Consider the following 17455-nt stretch of genomic DNA (forward strand, 5'->3'; position numbering starts at 1 on the left):
ACATTTGAAGGACAGGGGCCTGGAGGGAGAGCTGGTTTTGAGAGGTTAGATGGGGTGGAGGGCTGGCTGGTCGGGGGGTGTGAGGTAAACAACACCTCGGAGTTCAGCGTGCATGCATAATGCGCTCTCGCTTTGGCGGCTCTGCTGGGCAAGGCTGCTGATGACAAGCTGTCTGGAGAAGTGTCCTGCTCCTGCAGCGTCTCGCTACCGTTTGCACTTAGTTTTACTCTGTCCAGCTGTCGACGTCCACGCTGTCTACATGCAGCCTTTGTGAACCTGTGTCTGGGTTTTTCTTTATCAATGAAAAGTTGAAACCTCTTTCCTACTCCTGTCATGTCTACTGACCCAAAACGGGTGTTTTTGATAACGTGGTCATATTTTTAAAGCTAAAGACCTTTACACAAAAGGGGCATTCTGTTTTTTCTTTCTTTGTGCAGTTGCTTGGCACATCATTGTCTATTCAAGCATAATACATAATTACAAAGTAAAGTGATATTTTATAATATGCACATATTAATTACATCAGCAGATCTGTTAATTGTTTCTTGCCACTATGTATGACATAAGAATGCCCTATTCCAGGGGTGTCAAACTCATTTTTGTTCAGGAGCCACATTCAGCTAAATTTGATCTAAAGTGGGCCAGACCATTGAAATAATAACATAAAAATATAGAAATAATGTCAACTCCAAATTTTTCTCTCTGTTTTAGAGTGAAAAAAGTACAATTACATGATTAAAATGATTTCATCTTCAACCTGTCCTTTCAAACAATGTGAATAACAAGAACAAACTGAAAAAAAAAGGTGTAATTTTAACACTATTATGCTTCAGTTCATGCATTTAGTATTATTTCCACATGTACATTCTAACTTACAGATCACAGTGGATCTACAGATATACACAACATTTAATAACAGGTGGAATATTATTAAAATTGCACTTACTTCTCTTAAGACGTTTCAATTTGTACATATTAGTTCAGGATATCCATATTTTTTTTTTTTTGCAAAATTATACTTTGTTTTAGTGTAAATACATGGAAATATTTAAATTTACAAAGAGAAAATTTTTGAGTTGTGAGTATTTATAGGTTATTATGACTCACTTGAGATTCAATTAGTCTGAATGTGGAACCTGAACTAAAATGATTGTTGATATCTTAGTGTAATTTTTACATTTTCCGGATTGGACCCTTTGGCCCCCGGGCCGCATGTTTGACACCTGTGCACTATTCTGTAAAGATAATGAACATTTTATGTATCATTAATGTCAAATTAGTTAAATACTAGAGGTTATATGTGTAGCTTTTTATGAAGTAAAATGTACAAATGAACAAACTGATGTCTCAGAGACAATAGACATTGGGGTGGACACCTGGATCGCCTGAATAAGAGCGCTCCAAGATGATGTTAAATCCATCATGTTGAATGAGTTGCTATTTGTTACATCACCACTAGTATGTAATAGTTTTGATTTAAAATATTCAGACTCAAGTAATTCACATTTTTATGCGTTTTATTTGTCCAAAGTGTGTAAAGGCCTTTAGACCGACTTTTGTTCATGGTGTGGTTTCATTGCAGTGATCAAGAAACACTGGGGCATTCCCTTTATCTTTGTACAATTTTATGAAATGCATACTAATGATATAATCATGGTCACTGGCAGCAATGCACACATGCAGATCAAAATACAAAGATATGTACAAATGTGAACCGCACTCTCTTAAAGTGTGTTTAGACTGAAGACAAAGCAAATTCTAAAGGCAGCATGTTCGTATACAAATTTGACTGTGGGGATGTACAGTACGGCAGCGTTAACTGAAGCAAAAACACATCCTCACAAGTTGAAAATGCTGAAAATTGAGGTAAAATGTGTGCTTAACTCGAGCTATTTTACACCAATTCAATTGAGGGGAGTTCAGCAGAAACAATATGTGTTGTTGGTAGAGTCAGAGCTATAGCACATATATAATGTACAAAGGCACACTCTGCTCACACACAAAAATGGTGCGTTGTTAGCCGGTTACAGCTAACGCTAGTCTTGATGGCGAATTGGTTGTGTAAAAAAGCAGCAGTCAAAGTTGTGCGAATAAAGCAAGTACAAAATTTGCTTTGCATTCAGTCTGTGCACACCTTTACAGCTGTCTTTAAAATTTCTAGTGGTTTTTACCCCCCAACCTGAGTTCAATAGCCTCATTTGTTCATGTTGTCCAATTGCTGCCCTTCTCTGTAGTGATTGGTCTCTGAGAGGGCAGAGGTGCTATCTGATTAGCTGTAAGTTGACAAACTTGATGAAAAAACAGACAGCAGTGAATACTGTTGTATTCTGAGGAGATAAAAATCACATTGACATCATTTACTCAGGGCATACACATAGAACATTTATTGCTGTGTAATCAGGCTTTAACCTTTGATGCCATATTCACTGACAAAAGGATTTGTCTCAGAAAGATCGGAGGCTATATCTTTGAAGCTAAAACAGCCCTTGGTTGCTTCTTGTTGTCCCTCTTTAACCTTTTAATCTCATGTTTCCTCTCTGACAAACAGGACACTTCAGGAAAAGGCAGTCACTTCACCTGAAGTCATAAATACACACGCACACATGCATAAATGCACAAACGCACACACATACAAACACACACAACTGTCTTTACTATCACTCATTAATACCCAACACCATAGATAAAACATAGTCATCAAAGTGATTTTGCATGATAAAAAAGGTCAAACCCTTTCTCACATCAACTCATTCTTTTTGAGAAATTAAAAAATAAATAAATCAAAGTTTAAAACACTAGGGATACAACAGTCTACCTCTAGAAATCAGGCTTAAAGATGAGCATCTCATATTTGGATGATGTCATTAATCAAGTGGCAGAAGCCAAAGTAAGTTTGCATTGAAAGATGCAAATTCTGCTCATTGTTACAGTGTCAGCTTTTGATATTAAACTATGGTGTGTGAAAGGGTTGCTACAATGTACTGTATGTGTTGACAGATGAAGAAGACAAGATGAGTGCATCATGGTGTCATTTCAAGAATAAGCATACTGTATTGCAATCCCAGAACCATGCTTAAGGAACACTAATGTGTCCGTTATCGATATGTTGTGCTGTAACTCTTAAAATAAAGCTTTGATAGAGATGGTTTACGCTATTCATAGGAAGCTAAAAGCAAACAAAGTTCCCGGTGCGCAGCCAGGAATGTCTGTGAGCTAGAACGATCCTCATGTGCTGAGTGATTATGGCTGTTCCCATCTCTGGTTGTCCCCTGGTACTCCAACGTCTGAAAAAAAAGTGGAACCAGTATTCCCAAAGAGAAATGTGCTGGAGGGAACTTCAGCGCACAAAGTTAGTTTGAAATTTTTTGCTTCGTTGTTTTATACACTATCCACACCTTTTTAAAAAATGTTATAAAACTGGAAGCCACTGGCAGACAAAAAGTCCTAGACAACGAGTCAAAGACTGTGAGGGTCAAATTAAGGAGGGACAAAGTAATGGCAACACTTGCACGTGCCTATTCTCTTTTCTACAAAAATAGTGGAATAGAAATCACATGGTTATCACTCAACATTGACATCTTGATACACTTCGGTATATAGATAAAAATCTTAATAAATGCAATTCCATCATGCAGTCAAGGTCCCTCGCATCTCTTGTGGTTTTGTCCGGTCATCTCAAATCCTTAAGCATGGTGAGAGGAAGTGGTGTCAAAAGGAGTGTGCTTCAAGTCTCACTTCATTATGTAGCAATGAATGTTTGTTGGTGCACACAAGGCTGCCCCACGGACACATTGTTGTCTTCTCTGATGGGGTTCGTAAAGCTCCATTCAACCTAGCTCTCTTTAATACTTTTTTCTTCATGTTTGAATGGGTGAGAGATGCTGGAGATAGAACAAAAAAAAATAACCAATTTCACAAAACAGTCCATGCAAGGTTATACCTCTGCAATCTATCAATTTCTTTTCATTTTCCACTGCCACTCAAGACCAAATTGACAGAGGCACGAAGCTTTGATCAGTCAATACCTATCTGCTGTTTCAAAAATACAGAGGTACGGTGAAGTGATGAGAATGATTTAATTTATGCCTTCGATACCTGAGGCAGCGCTCTCGCACACAAACACACATTACGAGCACACACTCTTGAACTCTCCTCCACCTCACATTTTACTCTGATCTCAGCAGAAGGTTCCGTGCCAGAGTGAGTAGGACCTGTTGTTTCCGTCTGCCAGAACAGATGGACATTAGATCCGCTTTCTGCTTTCCTAGCCAAACGTATGACCTGCCTTCTCCTTTCCCAGCCTTCCTTCCTTCCTTCCTTCCGCCTTGATATATTCCGCCATCTCTGAGTCTCCTCCCACCTACTTGCTGCACTGCCTCCGACAAATAAATGAATCAAAACAGTTTCTGTTGGCATGGATAGGTATCTCAGTTTGGGTACTTCTATTTTTGCATTTTCAACCTCGGTGAACCCGACCCGATGAAAAGCAAATATGGTCAAGCGACAACATTTTCCTTGTGTTTTTGAGGTTGAGCTCTTTTCTCTCTGCTCCTTTTCATCTCCCTGATATGATTGGGCCTCCTGGTCTTCCAATGGCAGCAGAGCCTTCCATGCTTCCTCTACAGGTACAGCTCCTCAGAGGGTATAAGGGCCTGTCATCAGCCCTTTGGCCTAAACTCCACAGGCCACTTACACCGGCAGACTATAACCAAAACCACTCCCCTAGGTAGCACAAAGTAGGACAAAGGCTTGTCACAAATGTATAGAAAGGAGCTGTGGGGGCAAAATGAGGGTTTGGAATACAGGACATCACGTGTCATCAAGCCTCTCTCTCACTGAAGCGAGCAGAGAGAGTGAGAGGGACAGCAATGGGTTTAGATCCAAGGAATGGAAAGACAAAAAAGAGTAAACAGCAGGTTTCATCTGTTTTTCCGACAAGGCCCCACTGTTGTTTGGCTTGAGCTCTTTCCTTTCAACCCTTGCTCTCCATCTCCAATTTCCCTGCTTCCTCCTTCTCTTCTTGTCTCAGCTAATACCCCTGTCCAGGGGTTGGCCAAGTAGCCCTGGCGGTTCATAAGTTCCAGGCCCAGAATCTCTCTACGGCTCTCCCTACCCCGAGAAGATAGTAGCATCCCCCCTTGGTCCAAGCTACCTGTGCTGTTGCACTTCTTCACGGCTCCTCCGGGGTACACCAAGGAGCTGGGCGACAGGAGTGATGTCAGCGACAAGCTGCTCAGTGTCTCTGACAAGTGTTCACTGTTACCAGCTTGGCTAGAGCCACAACCTCCAATGGATGAGCCAATGACTATCCCTAGGTCCTCATCTGAGGGGTCAATTGAGTCATCACGGGTGTAGCCTGGACTGGTGCTACCTCTTCCGCTGCTCTGGCTCCGCTGATGTCCTCTGGTGGCTTGGAGGGTTAGAGCTGATGAGGGGCTCGGCCTCGGTCTCAGGGTCTGGACTGGAGAGGAAATGGTTCTGTCTTCAGGCAGCGGGCCTGGACACACGAGTGGCAGAGGAGCTGCTGGCAAAGGCAACTCCAAGTTCTGTGGTGGAGAAACACTGAAGCTCAGTCCTTCTTCCAGGGTGGTCTGTAGGCTGCCCTCAGAGCTGCCTGTGGCAAGGGATGAATCACTGTGGGATGGATACTGTAGACAGAAACAGGGGAGAAAGAATTTACAAAACATGAATTCAGCTCTTGACAACACTAGCCCACACCTCTGTAGAATCTATACAACTGTGCCTGATTTAGAAATCTGCTGGCTCAAATTCGACTGTTCAATATGAGGATCTGCTTTTTGGTTTTTCATCCAGACTATCCGGCTATAAAACACTACAGTATTTTTGCAACCATCTTTATAATGCCTCATACGATCTTTGCACATTTTTAAGCTTCTCTCAGTTTCATTCTTTCATTGCACACTACCAAAAAATGCTGCACTTGTATAATTACGTCGACTGAGGGGTCTCCTACAGATTATTCAAATCATCCACATACAGGTGACATCCCTAAAAATTGGATCCAACTTCTTTTTTGCCCACATTTTGTCTTTCATTCTTTGAATGCATTGAGTGCTTCTCCTTCCCTTACTCTACCTGTGTGCAGAGTATCTTGCTGTGGGCTCCTGGGGAGCGAAGGGAAGCCCAGGAAGCTGGGGAGGTGAGCCTAAGGCCCCTTGACAACCTTAGGCTCCTGCTGCGGGGAGGTGCTGGGATCACTGCTCCTGCAGGGTGAAAGAACTCTGCAGGCAGATGGAGGAGAGGGGAAAAGCCACTGGCTCCTCCTTCACTGGTTCTGTCCTTGTTGCTGCTGCTGGAAACACCACCTTGAGGAGAAAACATTCAGTCTGTGTCAATTCATTTTATTTTTATGGTAAATATTCTTGGCTTCAGAACATTTTATTTGCATATATAGTTAAGGTGTTCCATTAGAATTGAACATGTTTGGCACCAAAGGTATTAATTTTAACCAAAAAGTAACTAATGAAAGCAATTAGAAAACATTTTTACTGAAATAAAAAATAAAATGAAAAATCCATGAAAATCCTATATATATTTTTTTAATTTCTGTGGATAGTTGCTCTTCTGTATTACTTGTTTTACTGTATGTCCTTCTTGAAACCAAATTGACAAGAAGGACAAAAAACTGAAACTATAAAACTCACCAAAATTGCTAAAATTGTACAACACTGGTATAAGGATTAAGGCTGTAGATTATTTATTCATTCATCAGGTCAGTCTCATACTGCATCAAATACAGTGGTGTGAAAAAGTGTTTGCTCCTTTCCTGATTTCTTTTTTTTTTTTTTTTGCATGTTTGTCACACTTAAATGTTTCAGATCAGATTCAGATTAATTGACAGTGTTTATTATTAAGGGGGAAAAAACATCCAAACCTACATGGACCTGTGTGAAAAAGTGATTGACTCCTCCTGTTGAAACATAAATGAACTGTGGTTTATCACATCTTTGGAAAGCTGAGCTCAGTTTCTCTCGCCACATCCAGGCCTGATTACTGCCACACCTGTTCTCAATCAAGAAATCACTTAAACACTTCATGTAGATTTACTCACCAGGGCTACAGTGAGGTGAGCGCATACGGGGTTGATTTGTTTGCGCCTCCATCTCCTGTAGCACCGTCTCCATCTCGAGGCCGGTGCTAATGTCCAGGCAGGGTTTGCCCAGACCCTGTACCTGACTTTGCACCACGATGTGAGTCTGGTGGCCTCCTGAACGAACCCTTCCACCGACGGCCTCCTCTGAACTATGGGAGTCACTGCTGAACCTTCCCTGGAAGAAACCAGATCATCTGATGTTTAAGAGAAACTCCTTCCAAATGAATCTCCAGGATAGAATAATGAAATATAACTTGGTGACATTCAGGAGTTTACAGAGGCTACATGTATACCCACATAAAAGGTGAGAATGTTGGATATTCATTCTGCTGTGCTGCTCTGTATGAAAGTAAAAAAAAACCCCAAAAAAACAGTACAATCCAATTTCTTCTATACATTCCAGTTTTTTTTTTTTTTTTTAAATGTACACTGGTTTCAAGGTTTTAAAGACAATGAATATACATGTATATTAGGTTTGGTAGTGATTAGATGAATGTATTTTTGTTTTCTCGAACAGGCAAATCGTTAACTGCCAATGATTAACATAAGCTTGTATGCCTAGTGCAGTTCGGCTGTTCAGCAAAGACAGTTCTTGGAGATGAATCTAAGACCTGGAAGATTCAAGGTTGACTATATAAATATTAACTGTATGGTAAAACCTTTCACTGTGCTTACAATGGATGCAGTAATTCAATGATTTTGTTTTTGCAAATGCTCAAATTAATGTAAAGTGAAAATAAAATTGAAATGAAAAGTAATCTTATCTTTAATTTTGGACTCGGGATGGGAATTGATATGAATTTAACGATTCCAATTCCATTGTTGATTTTCTTATCAATTCTCATTGGGTGAGGGAATAAAACTCCACACCATACGACTGTACAAAGTGAAAATGAAACTTAAGACACTTTACTAATTCCTCTATGTCTCCCGCTGTTGAGCGCCTTATTTCCTTTTCCCTACCTTCGGAAACTTTTATTTGAGGGGGCAGGATGTTTGTTGTCTCCCCAGTAACCAGGCCCAGATGATGCCTTGGTGTTTGCTCTGCTACTAGATTCACAAGTGTCGTTAAGTAGCGTATCAAACACATGACATTCTTGCAAATTAATTGCATGCTGTGTGGACTAATGTTTGAGCATATTGGAGAGATTTTATTTCCCCCTTTGAACAAATGGAAGTTTTGCAATTGCAAGTGTTACAAGTGGCCATAGTGTCGTCTTTTTGCGTGAAATATAGCCATACTTAAGAGTGTTTCTGCCTCGACGCCATGTTGGCTACGTTCTAAACCAAAACGATGCAGCGTGCGTGTGATGTCATCACGCATGTGCAGTTAAGGTGGAATCAATAAGCAGAATCGTTAAGCAGGCAGGCAAACGATTCCAGGGAATTGAGCTACTGAAAACCGGATCTCAAAAAAAAAAACCCTGTTCTCGATTCTCATCCCTAATTAGGACCATATATTACTATTACTGCTACCACTATTTACCAGAAATCTGTATTTATTTAATAAGTAGTCATTTGACTCTTCTATTTGTTTTTCCTATTTCTGTTTCCATTTTTACTTCAAAAAGCACATTTTATTTTGAAATACAGCTGAAAAGAAGTAACATTTTGACACATGCAGAACACAACAAATTGGGGTTGTGGTATAGATCTGGGAAAGTACAAGCACTGTTACTCAGCATTTTAAGGTTGAATATCTGTCTGTAGGTGAAGAGAAATTGGTATGTTAGTGTTTTTTTTTTTTTTCTACATTTCCAATCTGTGAATGCATTGTACTATACCTAAAAATATGCACCTCCCCAGGACTGATAACAGTGGTAACAGTGAATAGAATGGCTTCAATATAGACAGCCTGGGTTGTTTTTTCCTCCAAAATAGAGTTTTTTGGTGCCTCTTTTCTGCTCTTCTACAGTCACTACAATTTGTAACAACAACTATTGTAACCCACTGTAATGGAGTCAGCTGATGTCAACAACTCCCAACATAACTCAGATGCCAACAGAGACCTTACATAAGCCCACAAGCATGAGTGAATGTCACATATTGAACCTTTAAGCTGGCGGCAGAGGTAGCCCAATCAGTGTCTGCGTAAATGGGAGAGTTGGCATTTCAGGAGAGGGCTGTGATATTTTCATGACTTGCTATGCATGTGACCTGTCACCGGAGATTTAAAAGTCTCTAAAGGAATACGCAGCAGGTATCCAACAGGAGGAGACTTTACCCTCCACGCTACGGACAAAATTACCCACCGTTATTATTACGAGAGTGATACCGGTATGATCATATTTCCAAAGTGTATGTTTATGTTACACTAGATGCCAACACCACTGTGTCATGCCCTGGATCATACAACTCCAGGATGCTATCTAAAAATTCCACACTGGGCCAGTATTATACCAGCGATGTTTGGTGCACTGTGAACACACAAAGATGCATAATGAGAGGTCTTCTGATTGCCAATATAGTCGAATCTCTGTTGAAACAGCTTTTATTTCTTCTGTAAAGGGTCATTATGTATTTCTGGTTGAGTTCAAGGCTGGTAGAAAATAAGTAGAGAAGAAAGCAGCACCTCAGGTATCCTGCAGATATCAAACACTGCCTCTGATTTACATCTTCCCTTAGGCTTTTCATTTTAGTGCTAGTTAAGAGCTGATTATAAGCTGAAAGACAGTGTTATGTTTGTGTTAATGTTATGCATTGTAACAATAATGTTTGCTTGTAATTGTCCTTGTGAATAGCTGCAACAGTAGTCAGATTAAGGCCTTCAGGTTTCTGAGCTCTTACCTTTTATGTGTTAATTACCATGATATAGTGACGGTGGAAGCATTTGTGGGGACGCTTTGGCGCCTTTAGTATCATATTGTACCTGTGATTCATTCAGTGCCTTTCAAACATCCAAACAACACCCTCATGGACCGAACGATACTTGACAAATAAAATCCCTAACCTTAGATGCTTTCTCACCTTCTGTCTTCCCCTCCTTCCCCCTCTTCCCCCTTTCGTCTAATGAGCAGTGGTTCACAGCCATGCTTGGTGATTGCAGGCTTATCTGGCTACCCAGAATCAAGGAGCATTACCCCATTACAGAGGAGGATATCTAGGAAGGACGGATGATAGGGGGTGGAGATAGGATGGCTACAGGGAGGTGCAGGGAAGGTGTGCAATTACCGGAGGGGGTAACAGTGAGAAAGACGAAGCATAAAAGATAAAATCGAACAGGAGGAAGTAGGTGCAAGAGAGAGAGAGAGAAAGGCATGAGCCCCACCCAGGATTTCAACTAGAGAGAGTCTGGTGCAAAGATTTATTCATGAGAAGGTCTGTAGTGGAAAGAGAATGTGGCTTCTTCAAAGACAAGATAGTTACTAGTGATATACTGAGAGAAAGAGATAAAGGGGCCTTTGGAATTTAAGGTTTATGGCTGTAATTCATAAGAGTGCCAACAGCATAGCCATGAAAAAGACTTTATAATCAGTCATTTGCGTTATGCTTCTTGGAATGAATATATAAAAATATCACTATGTGTGTGTGCCAGGGTTGGGATGGTAAGACAGAATGTAAGTATACTGTGAATGTCACACCTAAAAAAATGCGCATAGTGAAAATTAGGTACTGGACATTTGTGGTGCTGCCTGTGCTGTCTTGACCACTCTAATGTCTTTACATAGAAATGCAAATTAACCCTGAGATAGTCGTCATTTCTGCAGATGTAGTGGCTTTGGAAAAAGTGTGACTCCCCAACTCTGACACTGCCCTCCTGTGTGAACTCATTAAGGGTATCTCAGTTTCTAAAATGTGCATAATGTATAAAAGAGGCACAATATCTGTCTACTTGTGTAACTAAAGCATCTGATATCCTACTTGTCACATTGTGTCATGTTGTGAACTGAATTAAAAGTGAATTAACACTTTTCATGATTAATGTTCTGCTCATCTGATGAATACAGTGGTGACAAGATAATAGACAGTGGATTATCTGTTCCCCTGTTCCACATACATATATTTTACCAGCATTTATTTAAAATGACAGCTCTGAGGCAGGGATGTCTCATTTTGTTAATTGTCTCTCGCCTCAACTCCTCTCTCTACATCTCCTCGACTCTTCCGCTCAGATGTCTGGTAGGAGGGACTGAGACGCAACAAGACAAGTCGAAGAGGTAAAGATTGGACAGGAATTGTTATTGGTATTTTATTTATGTCTATGTCATTTGCATGTTAGTGCTTTCAGAGTCACCATCACTGTAACCGTTCTGAAATGGGGAGTTTTGACAAACACTTGGATCCTGCAGTAAGACAGGCCCACTTTTTGGGGACAATGAGAGATAATATTTAGGTTATATTCAAGGGGCAAAGACCTCAGCTCCAAAATAAAGTTCTCATGGAAGTGTTGTGAAGATGTAATACCACTGACGGCCACTGGGGTGGTTCTAAAAAGCCCTGGCTCCCATAAGCCACTTTTACACAGAGATCGCGGAAAAAAGTAGAGATGGTGATCCCACCTTTTTTTTTTTTTTACCATTGACCGATTTCCACTGCCAACCCAAAGGACTAACAGAGGTGAGACAGGCTGGACTGCTACAGAGTGGACCTGCATTCCGGAATCAACGGGGTGGTGACGCAGCATATAGTTTGATGTATCAGCTACACGTCAGAAATACCCTGAGCATAGCGGTGTTGCTAACCTCTCTGGCTGTCTTTCATCATTCCACAAATGTTAGCATGGATAGAGCCCTCCGCCCGGGGTGACAACAGCTCGTGAATCTCGGTGTCTCCCTAGTTCCACATCTTTCTGGTCGTGTTGATGTGTTTGTTTACTGTACATGGCCCACGCTCATTTTTAAATACCCCCGGCACGGGGGTCACACACACAAAACATCATCAAAATGTTACGCCTTGCGGAACAAGAGGTGTTCCTTTTACATAGCGTTCCTGAATCAGCTCTGTTATCACCTCCAGAGGTGTTACAGAGGTGGGACCAAATGATCCCGCCATTTTGTTTCCACAGATGTCATTCTGGAATAAAGGTGAAATATTCCCATTACAGAAGTGCTGTGTGAAAGGGGCAAGAGACTTATACTGAACATCTATCTGAAAATACTACATCACACAGTTTTTTGCTAGAGCTCATTTTGGTCTCATTCATTTTAGTTGGACCTCCAAATAAATGATCTTGTGATCCATCTTTTAACTATTTATGTGTTAACTGGATACTCAGGTCTTTTGACTGACATATTACTTGCTCATTTGCTGAGTACATTGAATTTGTATTTGTAGTACATTGTACATTGTAGTTGTGTTCTACTGTCAATACTCTAAACTGACTTCATTATGCAATGCTTGAGGTACTTTACTGTTCTACCATGTTAGTGTACTCATACTTAGTATTACCTGACCTCTGACCCCTTGGGGCTCTATGGGCCCCCATATTTCTGTTCCTCATGTCCAAATATGGTCATTTCTGGCTACACAACCCAACATGTGGAAGGCAAAATCACAAACTACTGACTTCAAAATGGCTTTCCAGAAACCAGTGGACCATCTCCTAATCATACATAGTTAATAGTTTTACTCCATAGAGATGCAGAACTAATATCCATGGCACTGAGCACTGCATGTGTTAATTAAAATCAGAAAAAAAAAGTGTATAAAAAAATTTAATGGTATACTTGTGGTTCACTACTCCTTGAATGGTCAGTTTTTTTATTACTTTTATGTGATTTGGGTGAAGGGCACGTGTTAATGATATCATAATTAATGGACTTGATTATAGGGCTGCAACTAACGATGATTTTAGTAATTGATTAATCTGTAGATTACTTTAATAACTAATAGATCATCAGATAAACACAAAAAATTCAGTTCTCAAAGATCGGTTTTTAAGCCAAAGCAATGTAGGCTGCAGACAAGTCACTAATGATTACATTCCAGCAATGGCTTTGGGTATAGTACCAATTGTGGGCCCCATGAAATGTGCCCATCATAAAATAAAGTATCTGTAAATTTGTCGTCGGAGGGGGGTGGGGGGCCTGAAAGCCGAAATTGAAACTTAACTTTAGACGTCCGACTCCTGGCTTCTATGCCTCTCTTTTACTCCGGAGCTTACATGAATTTTACACAACTTTTAACCTATATACAAGAAAATGAAGAGTAGAACAAACATAAAAAGCCAGTGTATCTCTGTTAGAGGGGTACATCTGTGGAATCATCTGGAGCAAAACTTAAAAATGTCTTCTTCAATTTGTACATTAAAAAGGATGTATAAATCCACTATAATAACAAAATATAGACCATTGTCTGAATAAGTGAATATCTAGTTATAACATAGAAGTACGCATAAAATATTATTGGAATTAATTAATTGTCAAGATAAGAAGATATTATCACATTTATTGATCATTGTATTTGTAGTAAATATTTAAAGTGCATATAAATATTATAGTTTATATTAAAAACGGTTGATTATACAAATCTGATTGTGTGTGAGGTGACTAAAAAAGTGTATGTGAATGGTTTGTATGGATATTTTGTGTTATTGTACAAATATACAGGAGAAAATGTGTGTTAACAAAACAAAGGAAGAGGATTTAATTTAATTATTAGTTTGTAAAAAGGGGTGTGAGTCAATAAGTTATACTTCCTCCCACTCCTTTTTGAGCGCAGAAAAATTTTGTTTGACCATGTTGTATGGTTTATTGTTATCTGATGATTCTATGTGCTCGAAATAAAACTACACTACTACTACTACTACTACTACTACTACTACTACTACTACTACTACTACTATATCCACGGAGCCCCCTGGGAATGCTGGGCTGCATGAATTTGTCATATTTACCACCCCCGCCCTTTATGGTGCCCCAGGTTAGCGAGCACTAGCCTGCTACCTAGACTTGTTATGGCCAGAGACCAGCAAGCTATAGTCTTCAACCAGCTCCAGTTATTCGGTTAGCGTGCAGGCATGCCTCAATACTAACATATTCAAGACCCAACGAATCTACTGCCAAATTTGTTGTAAACTCTTTTAAGAATCGATTTGGATGGATTTCATTGCTGCATCACTACTTGATTATTCTGCTTAAAAAAAGGAACTATGCCCATTCCTACAATTCAACCATTTTAGTGCCATGGACTCCCTATGTGCAAATATATATAGTGTATAGATTTAACTTACTTTTCCATCTCTTGCCAGCAGCTGGTAGGCAGTGTGTTCGTCCAAGCTGAGGTCATCTGGCAGGACAGGGGACGAAGACTTGTCTGACTGTTGATCCGACTTCAGCGATGCCAGCTCAATCTCTGCCATCCTGATCTGCTGCAAGGAATGTACCTTAGTTATACCTGTCACTGCCAGATGACAAATATTAACAACAACAACAACAACAACAACAACATGGGTTCACTGGGGCTAAGCGCTCAACATAATACATTATTTATTCTAGAATGCATAACAACCATGACTGCAGTATCACATCTTTGTTAACATACAGTAGATATTACATTTAGGGATAAGAATCAGCAACACAAGTTTCTGAGACATTTTCTCATGATTCCTTTGTTTGTACAGTATCTCTCATAGGCCAATATAAGCCATGTAGACAAGATAGATAAAACCTCCACCAAGCTTCGATACGCTTCACCAGATGCTGACAATTCAAAGTGGCCATAATGCTGTGGCACCTGTTTGTAAAGAAAACAGGATGAGAGTTTTCAAGACGTAATCACATTCTTTCGTCATCATAAACTGAACAAATGTTTTCCAGTGCCACAAAGGGAGAGGCAGACATCCAAGCGTGTATGTGTGTGCACTTGCAGTATCTGTCTATGTATATATGTATGCATAAAATAAAGAATGAGGACATGATTTTCCCCATCAGGCATGGTGCTGTAGTGACCGCAGAACCTCATAATTCTACCACCCAGCTCACAATACGACTGTGCATTCTAAGGTTTTTGACATGTGTATGGTAACAGTGTCCCTGAGTGCCTATTTTTCTCTGACACATACAGCAATCCTCAGCAGACACCTTTACTAAACACAGTATAAAAAGAAAGTGACAACAATTACCCCGACTGTTACTAGCTCTCTCTGTTTCATTTGTTCCAACATTGGCTCCAGTTAAGATTCTTTTATCAGGATTGCGGGTAACTCAGCCCATATGGCTATTGAATTGGTTCTAAATTATCACCGCCATGAGTCTCTTGTGAGCTCAAGCTTTTCAACAGACACTTTTCTCTGCACAGTTTCGAAACACACAGTGAGCTGGTAAGGAATTTCTGGGTTCTATGATGAGCTCAAGCAGTGTAGTTTTAAAGAGACAAAGCAATAAAAAAAAAAAAAAAAAAAAAAAAAACGGAGAGAAAAGAACTATAAAGGGTACTTAAAAACAGCAGAAGTGAAATCCAATGGAGTGAGGCCTGCTAGCTAACATGCTTCCGTAGGTGAGAAAGACAAAAAAGAGTCATAGAACAAGATTCATGGCTGATATGAAGCAGTAAATTACCAACAACTGCCCGGGCCTCGAAGGCAAAGAAGGAAGGAGTCGGAGAGAGTGGTGAGATGAGGCAAGGGAATGAGCAGAGGAGGAAGCACAGCAATGCAACCCAGTCATTTAAAAGATCACTTTGCAGTTTCTTTAGTGGTACGTCCTTATAATGGCCCTCACTAATGTTTCTGTGTGACCCACATCCACCAACTTGCTCTGTATTCCAGAGGTGAACTGTAAATAGCTACTAAAATGTCCCTGCAAGTTATTGTTGGTCCCATTTAACGACAGGTGAGAAAAAATAAAGTCTTTTTATTACTGTATACCTAGCTGTGCCTCCCAGGACAATGACTAGAACACAGTGGTTACAGGAACAGTTGCTTCACAGTTGCTTCCCAGGTAGCAGCAGAGACACTGAAAGCTTCGTTAATAAGAGCGGAACTCATGCAAGAACATCTGAGAGCATCCGCCGCACTTTTAGAGAGTAGTGAGGCAGGAGATGAGGTATTGTTTTATTCAGTACCACCAGGAGGCAACCAGAAAAGAAGTGTGTGACTGAGCAAGAAAACAAGCATGACTAATAGCACATGGACACATTGCAGAACTCATGCAATGCGAGCATACATGGAATAACACGCAACTCCCAATACTGTTCAGGCACACCACTAGCCCCTCCCTCCTCTATAGAGCCTATGTGTGTGACTGTTGCAGTGGGAAGAGGTCACTGTGGTTACACCCTTGAGTGGCAGAAAAGCAAACCTATTGAGAGTGGCAGTGTTAGCCTTCAGCTTGAATACTGAGGACATGCAAAAATACATCTAAAAAAGGAAAGAGCTGCTGTGCAGTTGCATGGAAACACTTCACATTACAAACAACATTTTTTATATAACATCTGCTGCCTTCAGTCTTGCTTTAATGTTGCTAGTTTTTCATTTACCGATAAGCTCATGGTTGCAAACAAATACACTCGTACTTTCTACAGTTGGCTTGGACTTGAATAAACAAGTGTAGCAAGATGTTTTATGTATTGTTTTATAAGTATATATGAGGCTATTATATAGTGGTTCTTTTATAGGTACTGTGGACTGGGTCCAAGTGCCTTTAATTTAAGCATAATCATTTGTTTTACTCCTGCTTTTGCAGAATCCATACCTACAGCAGCCAACTAAGGGGTGCATACCCCTTCTAAATGTGCTTTTTTTTTACAGTGCTACAAGGAGTGATAAATGTTTCAGTGTGTTAGCATGAATGTAGATTTGCAACAACTAAAAAAAATACTCCCTGCCAATCAACGATATGTAATTACCATATGTGCAATTTACACAGATCTTTGACCATGAGACCTGCTGATGTTTTATCAAATCTTTACTTCCACTATTTATCAAGTCATATTGTTTCTAAGTGTAGCTGAATTACACACACAAAGTAGAATTACTGCATACTTTAAAAGTAGTTTTCTAAGTTCACATAACACCTGCTATGATGGCATTGTTCCAAAAATAGTTTCAGGGGAAATGATGCTGTGCACTTCAAAAAGTTTGTTTATGCTAGCATCCGAATGAATGGCAAAGGGCTTCGCTGCTCCATTGAACTGTTTCCTGCAGACTCAAGTCAGTCTCAAGCTGTGGCTGATAACTAAGTCCTTACGGAGCACTATTTCCATTGTCACACACATACACACACATCGCACTTAAGTATTCAGCAGCAACACTGTACAGTGAAAGACACCCGCCCTTCTTTTTCTGTCTCTTTGCTTCTCTCTTTCCCTCTTTCTGAAACTGAAGGAGGATAGCACTGATCGGGTACAGTAAATCAAGAGATGGATAGAGGCATAGCTAAAAGAGTGGAGCGGCAGGTGGAA

The 17455-nt window shown here is 40.2% G+C and overlaps 1 protein-coding gene across 1 annotated transcript in view; it reads right to left on the reverse strand.

The window, feature by feature from the left end:
- Positions 1–1499: 1499 nt before the first annotated feature.
- The window catches only part of cacna1ia (calcium voltage-gated channel subunit alpha1 Ia), a 237764-nt gene continuing 221808 nt past the window's right edge, over positions 1500–17455 (reverse strand). The window contains exons 33-36 of the mRNA XM_030141341.1: positions 14286–14423; positions 7073–7289; positions 6097–6326; positions 1500–5648 (exon numbers count right to left, since the gene is read on the reverse strand). Of these exons, the coding sequence (XP_029997201.1) occupies positions 4920–5648; positions 6097–6326; positions 7073–7289; positions 14286–14423 (1314 nt within the window). The 3' untranslated portion in view covers positions 1500–4919. The remainder of the gene's footprint in view (positions 5649–6096; positions 6327–7072; positions 7290–14285; positions 14424–17455) is intronic.

Source organism: Sphaeramia orbicularis, chromosome 8 (genome assembly GCF_902148855.1).
Source record: "Sphaeramia orbicularis chromosome 8, fSphaOr1.1, whole genome shotgun sequence".
In the NCBI taxonomy this organism is placed as follows: domain Eukaryota; kingdom Metazoa; phylum Chordata; class Actinopteri; order Kurtiformes; family Apogonidae; genus Sphaeramia; species Sphaeramia orbicularis.